General features: G+C 39.0%; 1 protein-coding gene across 1 annotated transcript; it reads right to left on the reverse strand.

Moving 5' to 3' along the window:
- Positions 1-13,097: 13,097 nt before the first annotated feature.
- Positions 13,098-14,063, reverse strand: LOC139692503 (fibrous sheath CABYR-binding protein-like). The gene has a single exon (XM_071590722.1). It carries the CDS (start codon positions 14,061-14,063, stop codon positions 13,098-13,100), a length of 966 nt encoding a protein of 321 aa, XP_071446823.1.
- Between the last annotated feature and the right edge of the window lie 10,186 nt (positions 14,064-24,249).

A 24,249-nucleotide genomic window follows, 5' to 3' on the forward strand; every position in this document is an offset into this window, starting at 1 on the left:
GGGTTGGTGACCGTGGATGGAGAGATTATTGTGTGTGGATCCTCCCCTCTTCTGATATGAAACCAAAATATTTCATACCGTATTTATGATTTTGTCATTCATGAATACAGGAAACCAAACCACAAATTTTCAACATAAGTTTTTTATCTCTAAATAAAGATTTAAGTCAGGGTCTAAATTATTTTACGGCATTTTGTCATTATGTCTCCATATATTGTGGCCCATCTTTAGCGTTGCGGAATGGGTATTGTAAATTTTTAGGCAAGTTGCCTGCTGTAAATGAAGAAAGAGCCGTTTTTAAAGGCAAGATAAAACAAATTTTCTAGGCTGTCTTATTATTTTCACAGTAGTCCGGTCGAAGTTTGGAAATTCAATGTTTCCGAAAACATGCATTTTCATTCGCAGGATTATTACATAGCACTCGATTTCACATTCGGAGTAATTTTTTATCAACTGTTAAACAGTTCCTTGCACTTCCGCTGTTTCTAACTGAGAGTATCGAACGAAATCCCACAGTTCTTTGTCACTGGCCACTCTCATTTCTTTTCAACTTTGTTCATGACCTTCGAAGGCTTACCTGTTGCTCAACTGCAATTCTGCAAATAATACGTAATCGTAAAAATAACTCATTTTTATTGCTTAGCTAGCTTTGATTGGTTCTGCTCCATTGATTTTATCCTATTTTAAGATTTTTATAATTTAGTATTGAAAATGGAAAATAGAGTAATATGAGAAGCCTCATCATTTTTTTCCCAGGAATTCCCGTGGAGACATTTCGTCGCAGAACACTAGCAAAAGTTATCCAGTGATACGAATACTTCAAATAAGTTCCTTCCTATTCAAGAAGAAGAAAGTGTAACTTGAAGTACAATTTTGCTCTATATTCCCGAAGATATTTTTCATTTATTAAGGAAACTTTCAATCAAAATTTTATCATGAAGGAGAACTCTTATGCAGACATTTTGCTTTGGATTGAATTTTCCAGCACGGTCTATATTTGCAAAATAACTTTTGCCAAAAAATCAATGTGAAATATGCATGAAAGCTATTAGATAAGATAGGTGCATTATTATATTTGAGATGGTATAGGGAAAGTTGGGAAAAGAACCGGCGTTAGAATCTTTTAAGTAAATAATAAATAACGTTCCGCGAGTTAATAGTTATACCGACGAATTGGATGGTGAAGTACTTCCTACACTTAAGAAAGGGAGTATAGGAAAACTTCAGAAACATATCATTCATGAATCCTCAAAATATTGAACTTAGGGCCTCAGATTTTTCACGTATGGCAATGTAGGAGGACAAGATCTAATGAATTTAGGGCTAGGTCGCTTCTATGAAACTGAAGGAATGCCTTTGCATTTCTTGTTTTAAATTTCACCGGTACTCGCTGTTGTAATTTGTTTTTGTTCATGGAATAGTCATTTTGACGTGCTATTTCTCCATAAAAGAGGACTTTGATGGATAATCTTTCATGAGTCTCATCGGCAGCAGAAAAAATTATAACAGCAAAAGGCAAAAATAAAGGGAGAACGAAAGACATTAATAATTTCTCTTGCGATTTCAGATTACTCAAGTGATCGCATGATATTAAATTTTGCGTAAAGTATTTTTTAAACCCACTTTTCCCTGAAAGCGGTTTGTTCTTCAGCATCGAAAGGCAGAGCGCTATTTTATCCTCTTGACGGACAGTGGACGCACACTCTGGTCCTGTTTTGCCCACTGGAAACCTGAGAAGCAAAGACTCCTCGTATTTTTTTTCTGGAATACCGTCACAACACCACCACGTGAACACATCTCGAGACAAATGGACCTTTGACCTTTGGGTTAGCGAGAGAGCATTGGTTCCGGAAATGGGCGAAGTCGTATACCTCTGGAGGTACGCCTCTGAAACAAGCGCTTTCCAGAAGAGGCACAAGATTCTTTTAATTTCATCAGAGTGAGATTGGAAATTACTTTTACTGACAGCGAACTTCATGGAGTTTGAGGAGCATTAAACATTATCGATATCTCGGTGTTATTGAGGGGAGAGGGATATCATATCAAGGGAATGGTTGATGCAATCTAGGAAATGAAAATGCCAACTTCGTTCGTCTTTTCCACATCTCTATATGCGCTGTATTCCTCAAGTTTCGATGGAAGTGCGCGGCAATTGATGATAGGATAACAGCCTTATTAATGCAATTAAGAGAAAGGGTGATACGTTGGTGAAACTTATTTGTAATGAAATTAGATTTCCGCTCACAGTTAATGCGTTCATCAACCTTGGTCTTGTAGAAATATAGAATTTTGCAAGAGAAAAACACATTTAAATGGATGTATGATAGAGTCTATATTTTGCTTATTTAATAAGAGTGGTCTAAACTGTTTAAACGTAATATAATCCTAATAATTCCTTCGTTTTTGTAAGTAAAATGATTGTTCTGTAATTTTCTAAAGATCTTACTTTTTGACCTACTTGCATTCTTGTTTGGGGGGACTTGCATAATAATTTCCCAAGCTATCCCGAAACAATTACACATCTTTATTATCTTTACAATGTTCCTTTTAATTAAATTAATAATTCGATTAAATTTCTAAATGAAAACTTTTGCAGCCATCCCCATACTATGGATCCAATACAACGGGCATGGCTCGATCCCATTAACAACATATCTCGATTGTCTACGGAAAGGGAGGAGTCACCCAATCAAACACGTGACCTAAAGAGGTTTTGGGAAAGACATAAAAAGAATTCAAGTAAATTTACCTTCTCCCGCCAGTCGGAATGGGTTTTTGGTTCTATACCTCCCCATCTCTCGTATAGCAGAAGTGATTTTGGGAGGCGACTGGCACTTCTTCATGTTGGCGCCGTTAGGTAGTTTTCTGTGGAGCGGAGGAGGGTGGAAAATCCGTCGTCTGCATTTGCCTTTCCTATCGAAGGGGAAGAAGAATCTCGCAGTTTGCCAGCATATCCGACTGGCGAAGTATTTTACCAAAAATCTCTCCACCCGACACCAACATAGTGGTCGAAATGGCATTGTAAAATCCTCCAACGCCAGGGCTTTAAATCTGTTTGCTGACATCAGTCTGAAATAAAGAGTGCGTGCGGACCAAGCAAAATCCAACTGCGGAAGTTGATTGATATTGAACTTTGAACTAAATACTAAACTTACTAAATAAATTTTTTAAGCCTGCAGTTTTCACTTGATTTTAGAGCCTGTTTAAATGTGTTCTAAACCCGTTTTACCGAAGAGATTGTATCAATTTTGTTGGCTTGGGCCCTCAGAAACCGGAACATCAGTAAATTCTTGTCTAGAATGAATCATCAAAAGCACCAGACATTAAAAATAATTATTTACGAATAGATACTATTTTTATTATTTAAACTATGACAATTTTTACAGAAAATATCGAATTAGATTTGAAGGCGGTTTTAGAAACTTCCCAAGGAGGCAATTAATGCCGACGCACTTATTAAACGATTTATTAAGGTAGGCATATCGAGACTTTTTTGATGCTGCTGGAACATTTTTAAAGAAAAATTTTATTATTATTGATAATATATATAGATATAGATGATATAAAATCATTGGCTAACTGCGAATCAGTGAATGTAAATTTCCAATCAGTTTGAACCAAGAAGTAACTAATGGGTGAGCTAATCTCTTTGGCCTTCTTATATGATAATTTTGGAATCTTTGTGGTATTTAGGATGACGTTTGAAGTATGCAAGATCCTTTTCTCGAAATGGGCATTAATTTGTGACAAAGGAATACCAAAATCAACATTTTTCCTTTTCTCTATGTGCAATTTCTAATATCATTGTTGTAAATGTTGCTTGTAATTTTTACGAAAAAAGTATATATGGACCAGTTTCATGGATTAGTTGATGGGATCGAATGTTATTCCCTCAAAGAGATTCCTCCCTATGTATCGCTTTAACAGCTGCAGTTCCAGCAATGCAGTTGAAAACGTATTCATAACCTCATTCGTTAAACAGAATCCGTATGTGTTGCATAATTTTGGACCAGGAATTATTTTAAATTTTCGAATATTTTAATTAAAAGTCAGTAGACCTGTTATATACTCTTCACAGATATTATTTTGGTCCGCTCCAAAAATTTTTGGAGTTCAGTTTTCGGAGTCAATGCGTAATCTTTCTGCGCGGCTCTGACCTCATGGTGGATAACTGCGCGAAGGCTGGATGATGGCTGATTTTCAGAAGCAGCGACCGTGGTTTTCGCAGGTCGACGAGAAAACGTTACCATTAATTATATCATGACCACGAATTAAAGTCAAATTACTCAAAAGTGATTTCAACGGGCGGCTGTTTTTGAACGATGCCAAAATACTTATCCCAATTTTAACGGAGGCAAGTAAATACCAATAACACCCAAAATGAGTGAAAATTTTATTCGCATAGTCAGTTAACGGTACTGTCTACTTGTACGTTCGTTATACGAATAAGATGAATACTTCCGGACCCAAAGATACTAGGAGGAATTTAAATAATTCCATATTCGTGTAAGTACAGAGGATATAAGGACGTTGAGTTCTACATGTATTGACAGTAGAAAAAGATGATAGAAAAGTCAAAGAATGTGAAGATATTTAATTTTGGGCTTCCGACGGCGCGGATTTATAGAGGGACAGCATTGATAATTTTTGACATTGAAATATGGGCTAAACAAAGACCATACCTCCAATCCACTGCCAAAAACGAAGATATCATTTACAATGGATTTACTTGACGCATTTGGATTCAGAACTGCTCACCTCTATCGATAGGAAAAACTGCATAGACATAGTTTGGAGTATTGGAATATATGAGGGAGGTGACTGATTCATCTGAATCATTTTACCGACCGAAGTGGATACGTAAGCGCATCGAGTGCTTCGGTAAACAGCATGTGTGAGGGCAAAAATAAATTTGCACACGCCAGGCCAATACAAACGAAATCGACGCCAAGTACCTCCTATAGATGGCAATGGAAACTTCCCGGCATGCCCAGAGAACATTTTGTACCATTTCGAATGCACACAAAAAGTGTTTAATCAATTGCGGCTCAAAAGGGTGATGCAGCCCTCGACCCGCGCCGGAGGAGGTCACTATTTGAATGAGCCGTGGCCTTGGTGTCTTTCAGGAAGGGGATGAGAGCTGGAAGTTAATCATCAGGCATAATTTATGCTTGTGCGATCATCTTCGCCGCACCTATAATCTTGTCATCTCTAGCCTAGCTCCAACTGAATTCCATGGGAAATTATTCAGCTCGCAAGACAGGAAGCCGGCTTCCTTTCGCTGCCGTTTGGAACGATTAAGCCATTAGTTCGAATATCTCACAACGATCCTCACGACAGGGTCAATTAATCGCAGGAGGCCATTAGTAGACGATTTAGCCACCTCCCATCGTGTGAAAATCCATTGAATTATTACGACGCTCAGTTTGAATTACGAGATGGACAGAAGAATTAGTAGCTGGGGATTTAGGGTTCGATTCCAGGTGATGCCACTGGACTATCCCCTGACCTTGAACGATCAGTAATGCTTATTGATAAATTTTACTCCCTTTCAATGGAGGTCAATGTTTATCTTATAGTTTCCCATGTGTTATTGACTAACCTATTGCAAAATTTTTCAGTAACTGTCTCCTCTCAACACCAATATTATTAATAAACATAGTTAACTTAAAGTCCATATCAACGCTGGTATCAAAGAGTTTAAATTTATTCAAGGTAGAAATGTTTTTTCCAGTTTATTGCCGATAAAAATGCAAGAAAATGGAAATACGGAGTTCATTTAGCGCTGACGACTGTTAAGAAAAGTTAGGCTTAAAAGTCCTAGTAGAATGGATAATAGGTACCTAATTGTCTGATGGTATTTGTTTAAACAAAGTAAAATTTTCTGGAGATAAAACCATAGAACAATTTCAGTCATAAACTTGTGCGCCTATGGAATAATTTTGTGCAAAATGACTGTTAATAATGCACAAGCATTGTTTAACATTGAAATTATAGATCCCGAAGGAGGAACACTGTCGCTTAATGCATTTTATGAGCACTTCAGTTTATGTAATGAGAATTATCGTAACTGTACAGCAAACGCCCGTCTCGTAAAGAATAGAATTGCGCGACAAATAGGCGTTCCTGAATGAGGTTACGAGCAGGGACAGAGGCTCTCCAAACATCTTGGAATATAGATAAGAGGGTTTAATTATGAAATTACAATGCATAAATAGATAGTATTATACACACACACACACACATATATATATACATATATATATATATATATACATATATATATATATATATATATATATATATATATATATATACATATATATATACATAAATACATACACACACACATACACACTAAGCCTCAGTGAATATGAAAAATCGCACGATTCCCAGGATTAGAGAGATTTTCTTGCCCAGCTTCGTCTTTCTGTAGTGTCAGTCAACCATAATGCTTTTTAAAAACCAATTCAGTTTTTTCAACCTGAATTGGTTTTTCGCATTCTAAACCTTCAATATTGTATAGAAGGCTCTATTTACTAGACCATCAGGGCACCCTGCTACCCTCACTCTCCATTTTGAACCATCCTGGGTCCAAAAGATGGGCTCAGGGTCGTCAAATAAAAATAAATCACTATTTTCTTGCATGAGTTATTTTACCACTTGCGGAAACAATTGTGACAAAGGGCTTGAAACACATCCATTACAACGGAAAAAGGACCCCTCCGGATTCATCCGAATCTTGGGAAGAGTGCACTTGGCCTCCGTCAAGGGCGATGAGCGGACGGTTCCAAGGCTGCATGCTGCTGCCTCGAGGAGAGCGTGGCGTACTTGCGTTTGGGACACGTCCTAAAGGGTCGATGAACGAAGCGTACCTACGTGGACCTCGTGGAAATATTAGCGATTCTGATGACTCAACTGCGATTAAAGATCAATCATTTGGAGTGACAATTGGAGAAGATCCGGACGAAGAGGGATGCTGGGGGAAAGTGGGATGAACCCCGAGCCTTCGCCCTCAACCCACTTTCTCCCTCCCTTTCTCGCCCCCCGACCGAGTAAAGAGTGACCCATCCACAATCTCCACGTATACATTCGCTTTTTTCACCCAGAAATCCGCCACCCACTCACAGGCGACCATCATTCTAGGCCAAAGTCAAACATGAATGGATTCATGGCAATGACTTGAAAGAAATTTTCTCGCTCCCTCTACCCGGAGGCAAATTCAGGTATGTACTATGTTCTGTCTGCTAGTAGGTACTTCGAGATATGAGTCGTCCTCGCGGAAAGAAAGTTCAGCTTCATCCCTCGTCACTCGTGGTTAGCCGTGCAAGACTGTGTGCTTGGCGTGCAGACTAGAGATATGGAATATAAAATGGATGCCAAAGGTTCTCATGGGCTTACAAGTATATTCAATCTTTTCGTTCAGGTTAACAGCTGAGCATAGTGTGGATTATTTCATGTACTCATTGAATTTCTTACATTTTTAACATTTTATATAGAATAACTTTATTCCTCTTAGTTATTTACCTACTTTTAGTGCTTATGTGTCAGGCATTACATGTTTAGACTTGTAGTCCCTCTCAAGGTGTTTTCCATTAAGATCGCCAAGATTTATCCCAAACGAGGACCACATATTTTTAAGCCGTTAAGTTGATGAATAAATGGTCCAATATACAATGAATATTTATGCGCTATTATTAATGTGTTTCTTACATGAATTAATACCTTTGAATGTTGCGTCAAAGAGAATTAAATTAAAGTCTTTCATGAAAGTACCGAAAAAGTGTTTTACACTTGGTTATGAGTGATAGGCTGATGTATTGCCTATTCTATCGACATGCTATAGTTTTTAAATGAATCGTCGTGTAACCAGTTTACGACAATAATTACTCAACTTCGACTGTATTCATTCAATTACAATAAAATAGGGTACGTCTGACCATTGTATTATAAGGCTATTAAAATGATGACCTAGAGATTTAATTTGATCCTCAAATTTATATTATCATTGACAAATATTTATTTTTAGATCATTGCCTTTTCATCCAATAAAAATCAGAGTGGTAAAATTTACAAACACGCTTATTAATGTCACTCGTAATTTGTTGAATTTAAAAAAAAGTGATAATTTAAAATGAAAATGGCTTAAATATTGAATGAATTTAGCTAAACTGTTTCATTTAATTTTTTAAAATATCAGGTAAAATTTCTTAGTGCAGCTGAATCGATTTCTGAGCCTGATCCATTTACCCATAAAAATACACGGGTATACATCAGCATATTCGAATGAATTCCATTCTCCTTTAGACGAATCAAGCTAATGCTGGAAACAAAATGTTTTGCTGATTCAATCTTTGATAGTAATAGTAGAGACTCCAGGAAATCTAGTCATATTCTGGTCACTTACGTGCAAGTTCATATGCTAGATGTTCATCCCCCTCAAATTTCACTAAAGCACCGAGAAAAAAATACTTGGGTGAGCGCACTACAGCCTCAAAGTTAAGAGAAACTTGCAAAAGAGAAGGGATTCTGTACCTATCACCAAATGGATGCATGATCCCCAAAAAATAAGTGGAAAGCCAAACAACGTGAAAGTATATTTCTCCGGGCGGTAAAATGCCAAAAAAACCATAAATCTTTTTGAATTAATCGGAAAAGGATTGTTATCAGCCTTTCTCCATTTTTACCACCGATTTATGTGGTCCGAGCATTTTCGATTGTTCAAGTGGCGCCCGTGGCCGAAATTACAATCTTTATTGACTGCCTCTTGACACGCGATAAGAAAAACATGAGCCATTTGACCTGATTTACAGCGAAGAAAGTTTTCCTTGGAAATAAAAAACATGTCACTCATTTCATTATGTGCATGGAAAAGTATAAATGAAGCGTAAGTGAAATATATGAGGTAAAATACAGTAAGTGCTCTTAATCTACCTTCCGGGTTGGTTACTGTGGTGATACAGTTTCTTAGGCCATTGTTACACAGCTAATGGTATATGACCACAGCGGGGGATTTCAACGGAAACTTTTCTTTTTTAAAAAATCCGTACACAAATTTCATGACCATACATATATTTGCAGTTAGTTACTGTTATCAGTTATGCCATGAAATAATTATTTTTACAGACTCACGGTCTTTTGGCGTCGGATATTCTACCTCAGGCGACACTGGTGGCAACACTCAACCTTGATAACGCAAATCCTCGAACAACGAACGAGTATGTATATTATTACGATACAAATACTTCCAATTTGAAGTTGACAAAATACAATTTTGTAGCTTTAAGCTATGAAAACTATTTTCAGAAACTCCAAACGTGGGGAGGTGAGAGATGGAATGACTTCTGCTCTTGGAGGATCTACTTCGAAAGAAACTCTGCAAACTAAATCGATTGAGAGGAGGATTGACCACTACGAAGTGACACACGGGGTAGGCTACAGTGTGAGTAATAGCTGAATTGAGAGTATTCACCATCGGACTCTCGTTCGACTATTCAGCATTGCGTGCTATTCTCGTAGTGGAGATACGTCAGCGCTTTGAAAAAATATTTTTTTTCTTTTCAGACACACCTGGATCCACAATATTACCAAGGCAATCATATGGGAAAATACTATGATTGTGCTCTGCAAGGTAATTAATGTATTTTTTATTAAAGTAGTTGATTTGACCACTAAAAGTAATATTTATTCATCAATCATCCCTCTTGATGTTTTGAATCGAGAAAAATCATTTGTTTGCTGCGTTTCAAAATTCATTGACCCTATGATAATGGAGGTATACTTTGGCCCAGACCAGATTTTTAACACTTGGGGCGCATGCATATTATTTGGGCAAATATTTTCACTGAGAAATTTTAATTCATATCTTGGATAGCCACACGTTACACCTTTTAGCGTCATATACTTGCACACATTCGTTAAAATAGACATCCATATCTCAAACTAGGGCATAAAATTTATCCTTGATGTTATTCTGTTCCTTCAGAGCATCAATGAACACTATTGTATGATATCATATTTATTCCACTAAGTTCTGTGTGAGGCTAAAATGGCAGCAAACAAATAAAACTAAATTAACTTAATTTGCTAACTGAAAGCATCTAATTCTATGAGGTGATAATTGAAATGGTTTTCATCATAATAAAATACAAGATTTGATTTCCTTCATATTTGCTTAAAATTTTCAATTTGTGATCAATTAAATTGCAGAAGACATTCGGTGTGGCTGAATTGCGTCACGAATTCAATATTATGGCGATAGTCTTTTCTGAAAATGCACTCATGTTACGGAGTTTTAAACACTTGTGTTCTAATTGTATAGGCTTAAAGAAAAAATTATGAACACCATCAATGTGAACTTAATTCCATCATGCTTTGCATTAAAAAATGTTAGACTTTCTGGTGATCCTAAAACTCGTTAAGTTTACTTTTAAAATGTTACTGTTTTTTACTAGGACCATGGAAGCCAATTCAAGGACACTACGTCCATAGAACTCCAGCGGCTTCAGGTGGCAGTGCACAGAGTAGCCAACGCCCACATCTTGTGCACCATCAACCAGTAGTCAACCATCACCACGAGGATTCCGGTACGAGGCACAACAGCGGTAATGCTTTCGGCACAAATTACTTAGAGGAGTGGGATCAAAAACTAAAAGAAATACTGCAGGGCCCCTCCCACGGAAACCTAGAGAGTGGTGGTTATAGGAATGTTGTGACTGACGGTGGGCATCATCATAGCGGTGGTCAGGAATTCGGCCAAAACTCCGGCGGTTACAAGGTGACCTCCACTGGCTACGGTGGGAGCGGCGCTGACTCGCCGTACACCGGTTGGGAGGAACACCCCGAGGGCCACCACTCACCAGGCCTCGTGCAGGGCCATCAAGAGGGTGGGAAGGGTAGCTCCTCCTTCCAAACAGACTTCCCATACCAGTTTGACAACGACAAGTGGCATGAGTGGACGCACGAGGAACCCCACGACGGGTCTTCAAGCAATGACGAAGCCCACGAAGGGTATCCACAGAATTCCGGGCAGGGAGAAGAGCACTCGGGATTGAAAGAGTTCCGTGAGGCCGTGAAGAACATCGGCGACATCCGATATACCCACGCAATCTTCGGTCTGATCGGAGACAACGAGGGACGCGAAGGGGAAGAGCAGAGGGAGGGAGTAGCGTCCCAGGGCTACCAGAATTCTGTGGCGGATGGGGGAGAGGAGGGAGGGGTCTACCATCACGGGTCGTCCGGGGCGGAGGAATCCAGTGGGGGTCAATTCCAAGGGCATGCGGCTCCCCCGGGGAACGTGGGGGGTTACGGGACCGTCGAGGGATACGCCGTCGGAGGGGTGCATAGCGAGGAGGGAGGAGAGCAATCAAACCCAACAAGTGATTACGCGGGCGGCGGCGCGGTAAAGGGAGCGGAGACTGGCGGAGACTTTAACGGTGGATTGTCCGCGCATGGAGACTTCAACGCTCCACACGCAGAGCCCCTCCAACAGCCCCCACCCGCGCACCAAGCCTCTCACACGGGGACGGGCTACGGCGGCGGACAGGGGTCTCAGGCTGTGACCCGGCCGCACTCGGAGGGGGTACAGGGAGACCAACACCTTCGGGGTCACTACGCCCATAATCCCGTAAACCAATACGAGACACCTCCCCCGCGATGTCCCTACGTCCACGATCATCTGCACCACCAAGCCGCTCCGGTGACTAATACGATACAATCTCTTCCGTACGACGAGGGCACCCACACGAATCAACTTCAGTTCATGATGCCCCCCAAATTGCAGAGTCACGCTAACCTCATCCCCGTGCAACCGCTCAAGGAGTACGAAGTATACGAGACGCAGGAGGAGAGCGAGAACAAGGAGACGGTAGCGGGCCGTCCGAATTACACCCCCGCGGGCCAGCACGCTTATCACAGTGGAGAGCGGCCCCTCTCGGACGATGCGTTCATCCAGCAGCAAGTTCACGTGGAGGCTTTCGCCGGGCCTAACAAGGTGGTTGACGGATCGAGCCTTCCTTCCAAGCAAGAGGAAGGCGACGATTTCCTGAGACCACCCCCACTCTTGGTCACGGATCATTACATGAAGGCGAATGGGAATTTCAAAGGATTTTCGGATGGCCGGAGAAAGAGGAGGCCCGGTTCGCATTCCGGAGCGCCTCACATTGCCCTATATAAGAGGCCAGCGCCTTTTATGATGAGAGCGAGGCCAGTGATCCGAGGTCCCATCAAGAGACTTTCGTTTGCATAATCTAAATTTTGGTGAATACATTTTTAATACTGCCAAAAATTATATTCTTTTCAAAGAGATTACATTTTGAGGCAGGGTATGTGTGTAATCGAGTTCCTAATATTTGAAGCTCTCTACTGGAAGCTATTGGCACCTTGGCTCAAAGCAATTTCAAACAAGGATACTTACAAACTCATGTGCTGATTTTTTCCGTGTGTGCAAATGAAAGGCTTTGTTTTAGGAAGTGAAAAATGGATGATGATTGTACATTGGGAATGGTTTCTCCATTGTGGCTTTCGAAATTTTCATTCATTTGCAGAAAATTTGGAAAGTATTAATATTAGTTCAAATATTTTGAGATGATTCTCAAATGTGTACATATTTTTCAATACCGCCATGTTTTGACATTCCATTAATGGCAATATGGTAATAAAATATTTGTTGAATGGCCATTACTACAGTAGGCAATTAATCGCATATACCACTCGCGATATAACTATTTGAAAATTTTCCTCCATCAACTTTTGATTTATCATTTTGTAAATAAATATTTTGTAAATTTATTGTAGATAATAATCCCAAAAATAATCACCTTACAGAGCTCTATGAAAATATGTTCGAATATGTAATTTATTATTTGTTTTAATCATGTTTTGCCTGACATATACCAACGACTTGACTCCACATTATCTTGGGCTTTCTTATAATAACACATTTTTATATTAAAAACACTTTTTCTATAATTAGTTTTATTAAAAAGCTTTATACAAAATATGGCACGTTGAAGAAATAATTCACTTTTCCCGAACCCTTTTGCTCCTTTTTAAAAATATAAAAAAATAAAGTTCACATTGTGATAGTGAAGGTTTTTTTAAATAGAGTCCGGCGGTAGGTACTCGTTATTCTCCGCCGGCTCCAGGAGAACTTCCGGTTCCCGGATCTCACAGTTTATCCTCCCAGACTTGACGTTGCAAGGCTTGGCGAGCGGCGTCCCGTACTCTGAGGTGGGCCTGTCATCCGTACCATCCGGCGGTAGGTATTCCTCCGCATGTATCACGACGTTATCATCGGGATTTTCCGGCCGCTCGGGGATGACCTCCTCTTGGGTGCCCTCCTCCAGCGGCGGAAGGTATTCCTCCGGGTGGTGGGTGCTGCCATCGACCGGTCCGGAGGGTTCCTCCGCGGGGGAAGCAGTGGTCTGGACCTCCGGCTCCGTCGGCACATCGGGCTGGCTGGGCTGCTCCTCGGGTTGGGTTGGCTCCTGGTCGGGGGGTATTATTTCCTGCGGGGGGATATGCTCCCCCTCGCCCTCGGACGGGGGTGGTGCGGAACCATCTCCTGTTGGCTCCACGGGGAAAACCTCTTGCGGTGGGACCTCAGTCACTGAAGCCTCCGCTTCCGGAGGGGAGTTCGTCGGCTCCTCCTGCACGATCACTTCTGGCAGGGTCTCCGGTTCACTCGGGCGTTCTGGTGGGGGAATTTCTTCTGGCTCCTGAGGCGCGACAGGCTCCTCTGGGATCACCTCCTCGGGTTGGCTGGGCTCTTGCGGTGGTGCTATTTCTTCAGGGGGTGATATTTCTTGTGGGGGTGCTATTTCTTCCGGGGGAGCTAACTCTTGTGGCAGGTGTGTCGGTTCTTCGGGAGTTTCGGGTACAGGCGGACTCAGTGGTTCCTCTGGAACTTCGGGCTCAACCGGCACTTCTGGTTCTGGCGGTGGCAATTCGGGAACTTCCACGGGAGGTGGTGGCGGAAACGGCTTTGATGGTTTCTCATAGTAGTAACCCTTAAGCTCCGACACGTCCCTCACGATTCTCCTGCTAAGGGCCGAGGAGGCCATAAGCAGAAGAATGGCCTGAAATATTCATTAAACATTAGCAAAAATCGAAGGTTAAATGTTGCCTGATTAATCAGGGAGAAGATTTTAAAAATAATGAAATTACCACTCCCATAAAATATAAATATGAGAATTTTCCGAAATTTCTCGAAGATAAAGAAAGAGGGATAATAAACGAAGACTGAAATGATCGTTCTCGTAATAATATGCATGATATATATTATAGACCTCGGACTTATATATTATAGACCATTGTAGTTGAATGTATAAATAAAAAAGGGTACCATAGCTAACTATTCGACTCTTTACAAATGCGTTTGAAAAACGCAAACTTAATTTCCTTCACATCGTCGTAAAAATAATAACTTTACTTTGGGAAACTAATCCATTCATTTCAAATGATATATACATGAGAGTACAATAATTTTCTGCGCAAAATAATAAATACTTTTGATTTGATTATGCGCTTTGAAGATTATCTGAATTAAAATATTTTTCCGGATCCAAAATGTATATTAGTAATGGCTTTTTCTAAAAATTAGCGCCTGTTCTTTACATTGAACCTCCAATGTCATTGCAGCCGGGGCTATGAGCGTGTCTGTAACCGAAGTCTATAAAATACTCGCTGCTCAGTTAATACGGAGAGATGAGACTAATCAATCCCCTTACCTTATATATCATAAACTTCGCAGCCATCTTCTAGCGACCGTTATGCTCCAACGTGACTATGTGTCTCCCTGGCCAATAAAGCTTCGCTTGTGCGCCGCGCTTCTCTCCCGAATGGATAACCGCAAGCAGCCAAGAAGCCTTTTTATACCTCCGTGCCCAATATGACGAGTGATGCCAACTTCTCCTGCGGGTGTTTTTCATCCCCTTATTACAAACATGGAAGACGGGTATTGACTAATTTGAAGAAATAAACGCCGGCATTAATGCGTGCAAACAAGAGCTACACTACGGAGGAGGGAGTCATCATCTTTTCGTCATTCATAACTTTTCTGTGAAGGCGAAATGGGTGAAGGTCGGGCAGCCAATGCAAATGATCTGTTGTAAGGTTTTGGTTTCTTTTTTAGGTATTGCTGTAGAGATTTTTCAATCGCGGGAATGCGGAAAAACTCTTCCCGAAGGTTGTTTTGCCTTCCCCTCTCCTGGTGCGTATCACGCCTGTTTAGGAACATAAATATTTACTTTTTTAGCGTGGGTCCACCTTAACCGCAGAATAAATAATTAACGCACTCATCAACTTATTTGATATTTGTGCCTTAATTGTGTTTGTGTTACTCTGTATTTGGCAGTAAGTCTAGCCACCGAACTGGGGAGATTTTAAAGGAGAAAATCGCGCCGACTTATGCCCTCGAAGCAATAATAATACGTTGGTCATGCGCTATTGCGTTATACGTCGAAGTGATTGGCGGTCGTGTGTGAATGGCAATTATCTTCCGCTGAAACCAGGTCATCGTGCCGTACCATATAGTGTGTAGCTCTAGGAAACGTTACATCGTATTGAGATCAGTTCCCTATGAAGGTGAAGGATATCTGAAAAAACGAGAGCGTGCGAAGTGATCGGGGAAATACGAAGCGAATGATGAACTCGAAATAAATAAATAAGTCGGTAACTGAATCCTTTTCCATGATATGTTGCCCCCAACAAAATGCATATACGCACTTATATGTAAGGACGTACATTTATTTCAATGATTTTTCAGTGTTTTACTCGGAAGTCAATATCACATTGATTCCTTTTAAACAACTAAATGTGCCTTCATATGATTTTAAGCATCGAATTTGATTTTTTATAGCTTAGAGGTTGTTTATTGCCACAGTGATTCCAGAGGAATAACGGCTAAAGTATGTAGTTAATACGAAACCAATAAATACAAATGTGAGGTGACAAAAAAGTTGAATGTTTTATCGAGGACAACTAAAAACAAAACAAAGATTCTCTGTACACGGGAAACCGTAAGCCTCGTTCCTATGTGGGAAGAAATTCTATATTCATGAGATTTCTGAATCTCTATTAATCCCAAAAAAAGATTACCTACGTTACTACTGGATCTCTGGATTGAGGCACTATTATTTATATGAACTACCGAAGAGGAAATAAAAATTTACGGAAATATGTCTCGCGCACCTGATGGTATCATAGACTGTAACAGGGTATGCCTATTCCTTCCGTCATCTTGAATAATTTAGTGAAAATCAAAGGTACTCGGTGACTAAGGTGGAAAGGTGTTAACATACAATTTATCATGTTTACGCAAATATATATATGAAATAAACTAAACGAAATTACTATATCTGTGAAAAAAATTGAGTCATGTTAAAATATCACCTCCCCCTACATGGGAAAATGGTCCTTAAATTAGCCATCCTTACGAAATAGCTAGATCCGATCCAAATAACACTACAAAGCGTCAATTAAAATGCGTGTGAATTTAGCCCTTAGGCATTTCAAGAATTCATTCCTCATCAACAGCTATCAAATACATCTTTTTATGAACAAATCGACCGAAATGAAAGAACCTGGGAATGTTACGGGTTGTGATGACGTTTATTTATCAGGTCTTTTACTCATGTAACGAATCATTCAATAAATACATTTCCTAGACACAAGAGGGAACGTTCGACTCAGCTATGACAAACTTCGGAATAAATACACACCATAGTTAGGAACCTTATTAATATCTCTCGCTCAGTAAATGTTGATTAGTAGCAGCTACACGTTAAAAAATCGTACATTTAAGATATTACACTTATTAAAGGTAGTTTGGCTCTATTATAGGCTTGCACGGAACTTTACGAAAATTATCTTCTATTAATTTCTGGAACTTCCTTTTCAGCTATCCGTACCTTCATGCTGTATAAAATGTCTAATATCTTCCTTCTTCTATCCCGCTAACCTGACATCCTCCCTTCTATCTCCACCTTAGTCATCTGTCACTGTCCCTCTTAAACTTACCCACTCTTACTTTCTTTTTCGTATTTATTTAAATCATCGTCATTAGGTCCAACTTACTCTCTCCCTACCCAAATCTCAAACGTTTAATGTACGCTCATTCTCTTTCCTCAAAGGTCGGGTTACAAGGCCAAACGGCGCCACGACCCATGTTAAAATCTTTAATAACCTTTCATTTGCCTTGCGTGACTGCTATTAACGTTCTACTTCTTTCAAATGCTTCTTTCGTCAAATCTATTCTTCTTTTAATGTCCCTACTATTGCACCCAATTTACATCAAAATACATCCCAAGTACGTGAAATGCTCTACCTGCTCTAGCTTATTCTCTCCTACGCTAATATTAGACTTAACTTTCCCAATTATTGAGGTTTGCACTAATTTACTTTTCTAGGGGTTAATCTTACCCTAATACTTTCCGCTCCTTTAAGGAACTCAACAACTGCAATCAATTGGTTACGTAACTATTGTTTGATCGTCTGCAAACCTGACTTGATCACTTAGCCCACCATTCTTCCCCCTGGGGTCCTTTAATGCAAAATTTAAGTTTCTCAGTATACTTTATGAAGTAAGAGAGATGAGGGACAACCCTGTCTTATCCCATCTTATAACTTTTAATGCCGATTATCCCTCTGCTACCTTTAACGGTGAAGTATGACTTATGCATATGTTGATGCAAAATATTTTCTCACAAATTTTTAAATTCAATTATGAGGGGCTTCGAAATTTCATAATATATCGATATCCAACATTTCCCTAAACCGATCACACTCACTTAACTTTTGTGAATAAATGAGTTACTAATCAAAGGATTGATGTGAATTTAGTTCTACAGCATGGATTCGCTTTTTAAATTAATGAGTGATAAATGCTATTTACAATTCAACTAATACTTGCGTTTGATGCTCTAAATTGAAAATATTAATATATTTCTAAGAATTGATGCAAAAACTTCAAAAGTTGCTTCTTCATGAAAATATGCTACAGGCACCTGATTGATATGCTCTTCAAATAAGTGAAATTAACTTACCGTAGAGAGATATTAATATTTTCGTATGTCAAGATAGAATCACCTAACTGAAATGAAAAAAATGCGCATGAAGAATTGGCAGAGCAGTTAATGTTTAGAAAAAAAACTCTCAACGATATTAACCGAGGTCAATTCGCTGAAATCATCTCAATATTCTTCAAGAAATTTAAATATCTTCAAACACGCCTCTAAACATTTGTATTGTCCCATGCATTAAGAATGGATAACCCATTTTTGTAATACACAGCTGCTATTAAATTTCAACGAATAGTGGTATTATGTAAAAAAATAAATTAAAGGTACCTAACGGTAGTTATCGTAGAAAAATGCTTAAATTGTGGCGATGAAAGAAGTGGTTAATGGTAGACACATAAAAATAAAAACAGGAGCAAGAACGTTCACACAGCCCAACGAGAGATTGCGCCCGTAACAAAAAAACACCAAGGCGGCACTCCCCTCGAAGGGCACCTCTTCTTGAGAGGAACTGCCAAATATTTTGCATTTTTTTGCGAGTTGGCCGTTGTTGTGCCACTTTTGAGAGACGCTTTCCCCAGGGCAGATCAGACGCAGGACCTAATACACCGATTGCTCGAGGCGAGCAGGGAGTCCTCTGGGCGGCAGACCCCGCCTTCTCCGCCCACTTCACTCTCATTTCCTCCTCCCACTCCCCTCCCAAAAGAAACATTTTCGTCCACGACCGCATCTCTTTCTCCATGTACTCCCGATCTTCAAAATTCTTTGGGAGACTTGGAAGAAAAAAAAGCGAAGACCACTCCTCTCCACGGCACAGCGCTCAGTATACTAGGAATTTCATTCGTAAATGATCCGTGGTGGTAGGCTGGGCCGCCTTACGATTCCATTCGAGTGGCAAATGAGTAATTTCCTCGTCGAGTGAGGTCGTGGAACGAAGGGAAGCGAAGGCACCGGTCTCACGGGCGGATGGCAGGGAAGAGGTACGTTTTGAGAGGAGGGGCAATTTGGAGACGGAATGACGCCTGGTTCAGTTTTGCCCCCTCTCTCTCCATAAATGCTTTTGTCAACGTACTTGGTTATTCCGGTAGGTAGTGTCAAATTACTTGCCACCCTAAGAAGCCACTATTCTGCAATACTGTTCACCCAACTCGTGGGGATAGGTTACCGTTGACTATTTGCGTTATAGGGCAGCGTGTACCAGCCTAGTAACAGGGAGTCGAGATAACTTTAAACCCAAAGTCGGATTACACTGTAGATCACTATTATCAGACCACTGGAAATAGGGAGTGAATGAATATTGGCTTGGACCGAAGCCATGGGCAAATCCAATGTAATTTAAACGCAGAGATAGATATTTCACGGAGTAGAATTGGAACAAAGACAGAAAATGCTCTCCCTGAGGAATTAGACCATTATTTGTTCCATAAATAAACATTTTATTGCTAGCATTGCTTCATTCTAGCAAACAATCGTGATAGTATTTCGCTTGAATCCATCTGTTCTCTTTATTAGCTGGGGTTGTCACAACTACTATATCCCTCCGCAAAAATAACAATGTGTGCTTACTGTTAGGTCATTAGTATTCATCATGACTTAAAAGGGAATAATTATCAACTGTGGTATTTGACAGTTTATTCAGCGGATAATATGTAATTACAGAAACTGAAATATAAAAAAACGATTTTATAGCTCTTATGTAATTTTTGCAAGTATGACTAGCTAGTATTAATATAATCACACAAATACATGATCAAATAGTAGCTAGCTTCAAAGGGGTTTCTGACGCTGACTCCAGCAGCAGAAAATGTGAGAAAAATGCAAAAATATTCAGTGATATACAAAAATACAAATAAAATTTATACTTAAAATACAATAAAGAGTGATAAAAATATCTAAAAATATACGAAAATACAAATAATACCTACTTTAAATTAGATAATTTTGCTAAACAGAGAACTAAATCAGTACTTTTGAAAAACATAGACAAAAGACAAAAACAGAAGACAAAGTCATGACATAGGCAGAATAGGCAGAAGACAAAGTCATGGAACCAGAACAGGTGGAATATCCCTCCCATATATTCAAAAGAAAAAGTGTTTATGCTCCAAAGGCCAGCTTGACTAAAGGGGACTAGTTTTTTACCATAAACACTCATGCCTTAAATGAACACAACTCTAATAACAAGTTCTTCTAAAATTAAAAGTCTTCCAATAGGATTGGGTATTTTATAGTATTCAGGAGTTGATATATAAACATTCAATATAAAATCATTGCACTCTGAACATATCTTTAGTATAGAGCTGAGTTAATTCAGGAGATTAGATAAACTACATTTTTATCATTTATGATGCTAAACATGTATTTTTCCTGAATGGTAACATCAACAGTCATTGCAAATGATTTTCTTACTGAGAGCTACAGGTACCCACAAAGCCATTGGTACTTCAAATATTTTACTTACCATATAGTCTCCCTTAGGGTGTAACTCACCAAAGTTCCAATACTGTAGAAACATCAATCCCTAAGTCTTAATTTGGGGATATTTGATTCAATCCATTCCACAAGCAGTAGAGTATTTAGAAAACATCTATATGGGGTTAGAGGGGGGGGGGGCATTTTCACATATGGACAAAAATAACAATTTTTTCTATCCAAAAATATTGATAATCACATTAACTTTGAATGTAATCATGCTTATTTTCTTAGATTCCATAACAGACCCTGCTGTATTTAGTTTTATACTTGGGGGTGTCAATAAAAAAATACATTTTTGGCATAAAGGAAAATGTATTTTGAATATTATTAGAACAAAAATTTCCTGAGGTGGGGGGGCATGTCTCCTGTACTCTTCCACCCTTCAATTGAACCCTGGATTCAAGAAGGAATGGAGAGAGGGGTGTATCATCCCTCCTCTAGAGAAAAAGGGGGGACTATCATTGCTTTGTTCCACTTCCTTGTTCAATACTAGAAGGTTTATGTCATCCAGTTAGTATGCACCTGCACATGTTTTTTCACCCAGAATTTTGACAGACTCGGATATATACACAGTTATTGTATTGTCCATTTGTCAAAGACCAAGGGAAAGTGTATCGTGACACATGCATGTTCTTGCCCCTTAATCCTATCATCACTGTGGCTCCTAGGAAAACCCCTCTTACTCGGAGAAGTACCAATATGTAGCCGTAGTAGTTACATAATGCAAAGTGACAAAGAGTAGAGGTAAATTACAGGTAGCCCAGTAGAGATAGGTGGGTCATTTCATAGATATAGGATTTAAGGGAATTCAGAAAGGGATATATAAGAGGAATATGGCACTTGTCTATTCTTAATGAATGACGAGGGTATCGAGATGGTCCGGGGGCTAACGTGCTGGCTTCCCACCCAGAGGGCACGGGTTCAAATCCTGGGGGTGTTGAATATTTTTCAGAGGTATCTCGATCCCTACTTGGGGTGCTTTGTGGAGGGCACTTTGAGTGAGTATGCCGTCCGTCGGATGGGACGCTAAACTGCGGACTCCTTGGTGCCTTTCGTAAGGAGTAGGCTAATGCTGACGCCGGGTTTCTCTCCACCCTTCATCCTTTCCTGTCTATCCCCTATGGTGCAAATGACCTCAGTTGTCAGTTGCCTCCCCTAAAAACTACTACTACTACGAGTGACGACAATGGCTGCACATAATGTAGCATCCAATGGACAGCTTACTCCACTGAGTAATACCTCTGAAAGATTCTATCTCTACTGGAATTGGAAGCCATGACCTTTCGCTGTGAAGCCAGTACACTAACTTACACACCAACCCGATCTCCCATGCACAATGAAGTATGGCTACTTTGGAATAATGGAATGCAGGCATCTGAACAATCAAGCCAATTCATGAGGTCATAAGTACAACTTCAGAGATAATATGAGTGTGTTTATGGAAATATTGTTAAGGAAGATTGGGCAATAAAATCTTTGATAGTGAGTAAGTAGAAAAAGTAAGTAAATCAGTAAGTAAAAATACTGCCCCAATCGTCATAACAATCTCTGATATTTGCTTGTCTCATAGGAATAGATATAATAAAAGAAACATGAAAATATATCCCTTTAGAGGCTGTCAAATACAGTTGATGATTAATCATTAGTCCTAATTTAAAAATGCTAATATGAAAATCTTTATAGAGAAATAAGGCAGTTAACATATCATTTTGAAGTAAATGTCTTTGCATTATTGCATAAAAAAAGCTATATTTGGATTAATCCTTGTCCATTTATGAGTATTTTACTTAAGATTATAGCAGAGATCATTTTTTGAATGGTCTTGACGTTTCACTTAAAACCTCATACTCTTAAGGACTATTAGCCCATTGGAGAACGAAAATATGTTTCAGTGGCAGTTTATGTTACTATCCAGCAAAACTTATGTGTCATGTATGGCTAACAAAGCTCATTTTATAAGATTTATTTATTCATGGTTAAAGAGCTAACAAACATCCATGCATCAATAAAAATAAAGTTTCAATAATAACCGTGGATTGTCAAAATAGGATTTTTCTCTTCAGCCTAGGATCTCAAATCTATATTTAAAACATGTGACTGGAGTGGAATTGAGTTTATTTTTTGGGAATCAGGCAAATAATATATAGAAAATTTTGCACAACTTGAGTACAAAAATAGAGGTTTACTCTGCTTAGGTCTACGATTTTCAAGAACTGATTCTGTTGTACCCAAACTGGCTGCAGTAGCAATATGCAAATTAGAACCCTTTTTCCTCTGGGATGGATCAAATCCTGGCATTTGTCTTAAGGTTGAGGAAGTCAGGTCATCCTTCTATAGGTCGGTATGCAGTATTACTACCTAAAATGGCTATAATGTGATTGATTTTTGGTCAATAAGGTTTGTGTGTCCTAACTGACTGTCCTACATCAGAATGACCCAAATTGATACCAAATGCTTTGAGTTGCCCCTTTTGAAGGACAAAAATATGAAAACTCACTTCATAGGAGAAATCCTATTATAGGAATTCACGTTTGATATTGTCATTATTTAAGTAAATGTCTGTTAAGAATTCAAGCTGATTAATAAATAATCTTTTTGAGATGAGCATTAAATTAAGTTCTGATAAAGCTACCCATTATTTAAAAACAAAAAGTGATGGTGTACCTTAAAGTAAAGACATCCTGTAGTAGTCATTCATTGTTCATATTTTTATTATTTCCATGTTAGTTTGTTATTTACTTCATCCCAAGATTAAGTTAAATTTTTTAATTGAAGAGGTACATTAACAATTACATTTAAGATTATGACTCCTGCTGTGTTTTCAGTCTTAACAACATGCATGGTAACAGCCATACAAGCTTATGTATACTTCTCAAGCTTAATTTCCATCCAGTATGGCCAAAACCCAACCAGCCATTTCACAAAAAAAATCTACATGAACACACACCAAGATACAAGGAAAAAGTCCTGCACTAGGCTCTTGGGAATATAATGAGGGACTCTATTGACAAGTATATCGTTAATCTCATTGGTACTATTATCATTATTTATACAAGTACAATTTAAGTCTTCACATTGGAACAGTTAAATGCATAGTTTTGCCTGTAAATATGTTAATGGATTTTTCTGAATGTTGGAAACTTTCTTTTACAAGGCTGCTCTGAAGTTACTCTGCCTAAAGAGGGATACTTGGAGATTTAGATAGTGCATTAAGTGGTGGCTTTATAGCCTAATGGTTAGAGGCTGTAACTGCTGATGGGAAAGTCCTGGAAGCAAACACCTACCTAGTTTATCATGATTACCCCACCTAAAATCCAAGTGGTGCAATTTTCTAGTTATTACAACTTTGGAGGGAGAAACCAAAAAGTTGTACATGGGAAAAACTTGGCTCCTCATATCCTGAAATAGCGAAATCACATGACTTCAGGCTGAACTTCTGGATGAGCTCAATATCATCTATAGAAACCAAACTTAAGGTTATTGTCAGTGGTATGTGTGGAAGATCATAAATTATTTGAAAAATACTGAAAAAATATTTCAGCTTTCTGAAAAATCACACTTAATTACATAAATGATTTTTTCAGACCCAAATTTTAAAAATCACTGTTGCCATTCTGGCACATCTAGATATGTAGGATATCAGGAAAAGTATGATCAATACAGAATGTAGAAATCATGAGAGCCAGGCATTAGAGGAACAGCACAAATTAGAAATTGCCTGTTTCTACCAAAAATGTAACAACTATTAGCATTGTTT

This window comes from Hetaerina americana, unplaced genomic scaffold (genome assembly GCF_022747635.1).
Source record: "Hetaerina americana unplaced genomic scaffold, ioHetAmer1.1.p SCAF_4, whole genome shotgun sequence".
NCBI classification, from domain to species: domain Eukaryota; kingdom Metazoa; phylum Arthropoda; class Insecta; order Odonata; family Calopterygidae; genus Hetaerina; species Hetaerina americana.

Excerpts from the sequence above, each read along its gene's own strand:
- LOC139692503 (XM_071590722.1), bottom strand. The coding sequence starts at position 14,063 with ATGGCCTCCTCGGCCCTTAGCAGGAGAATCGTGAGGGACGTGTCGGAG.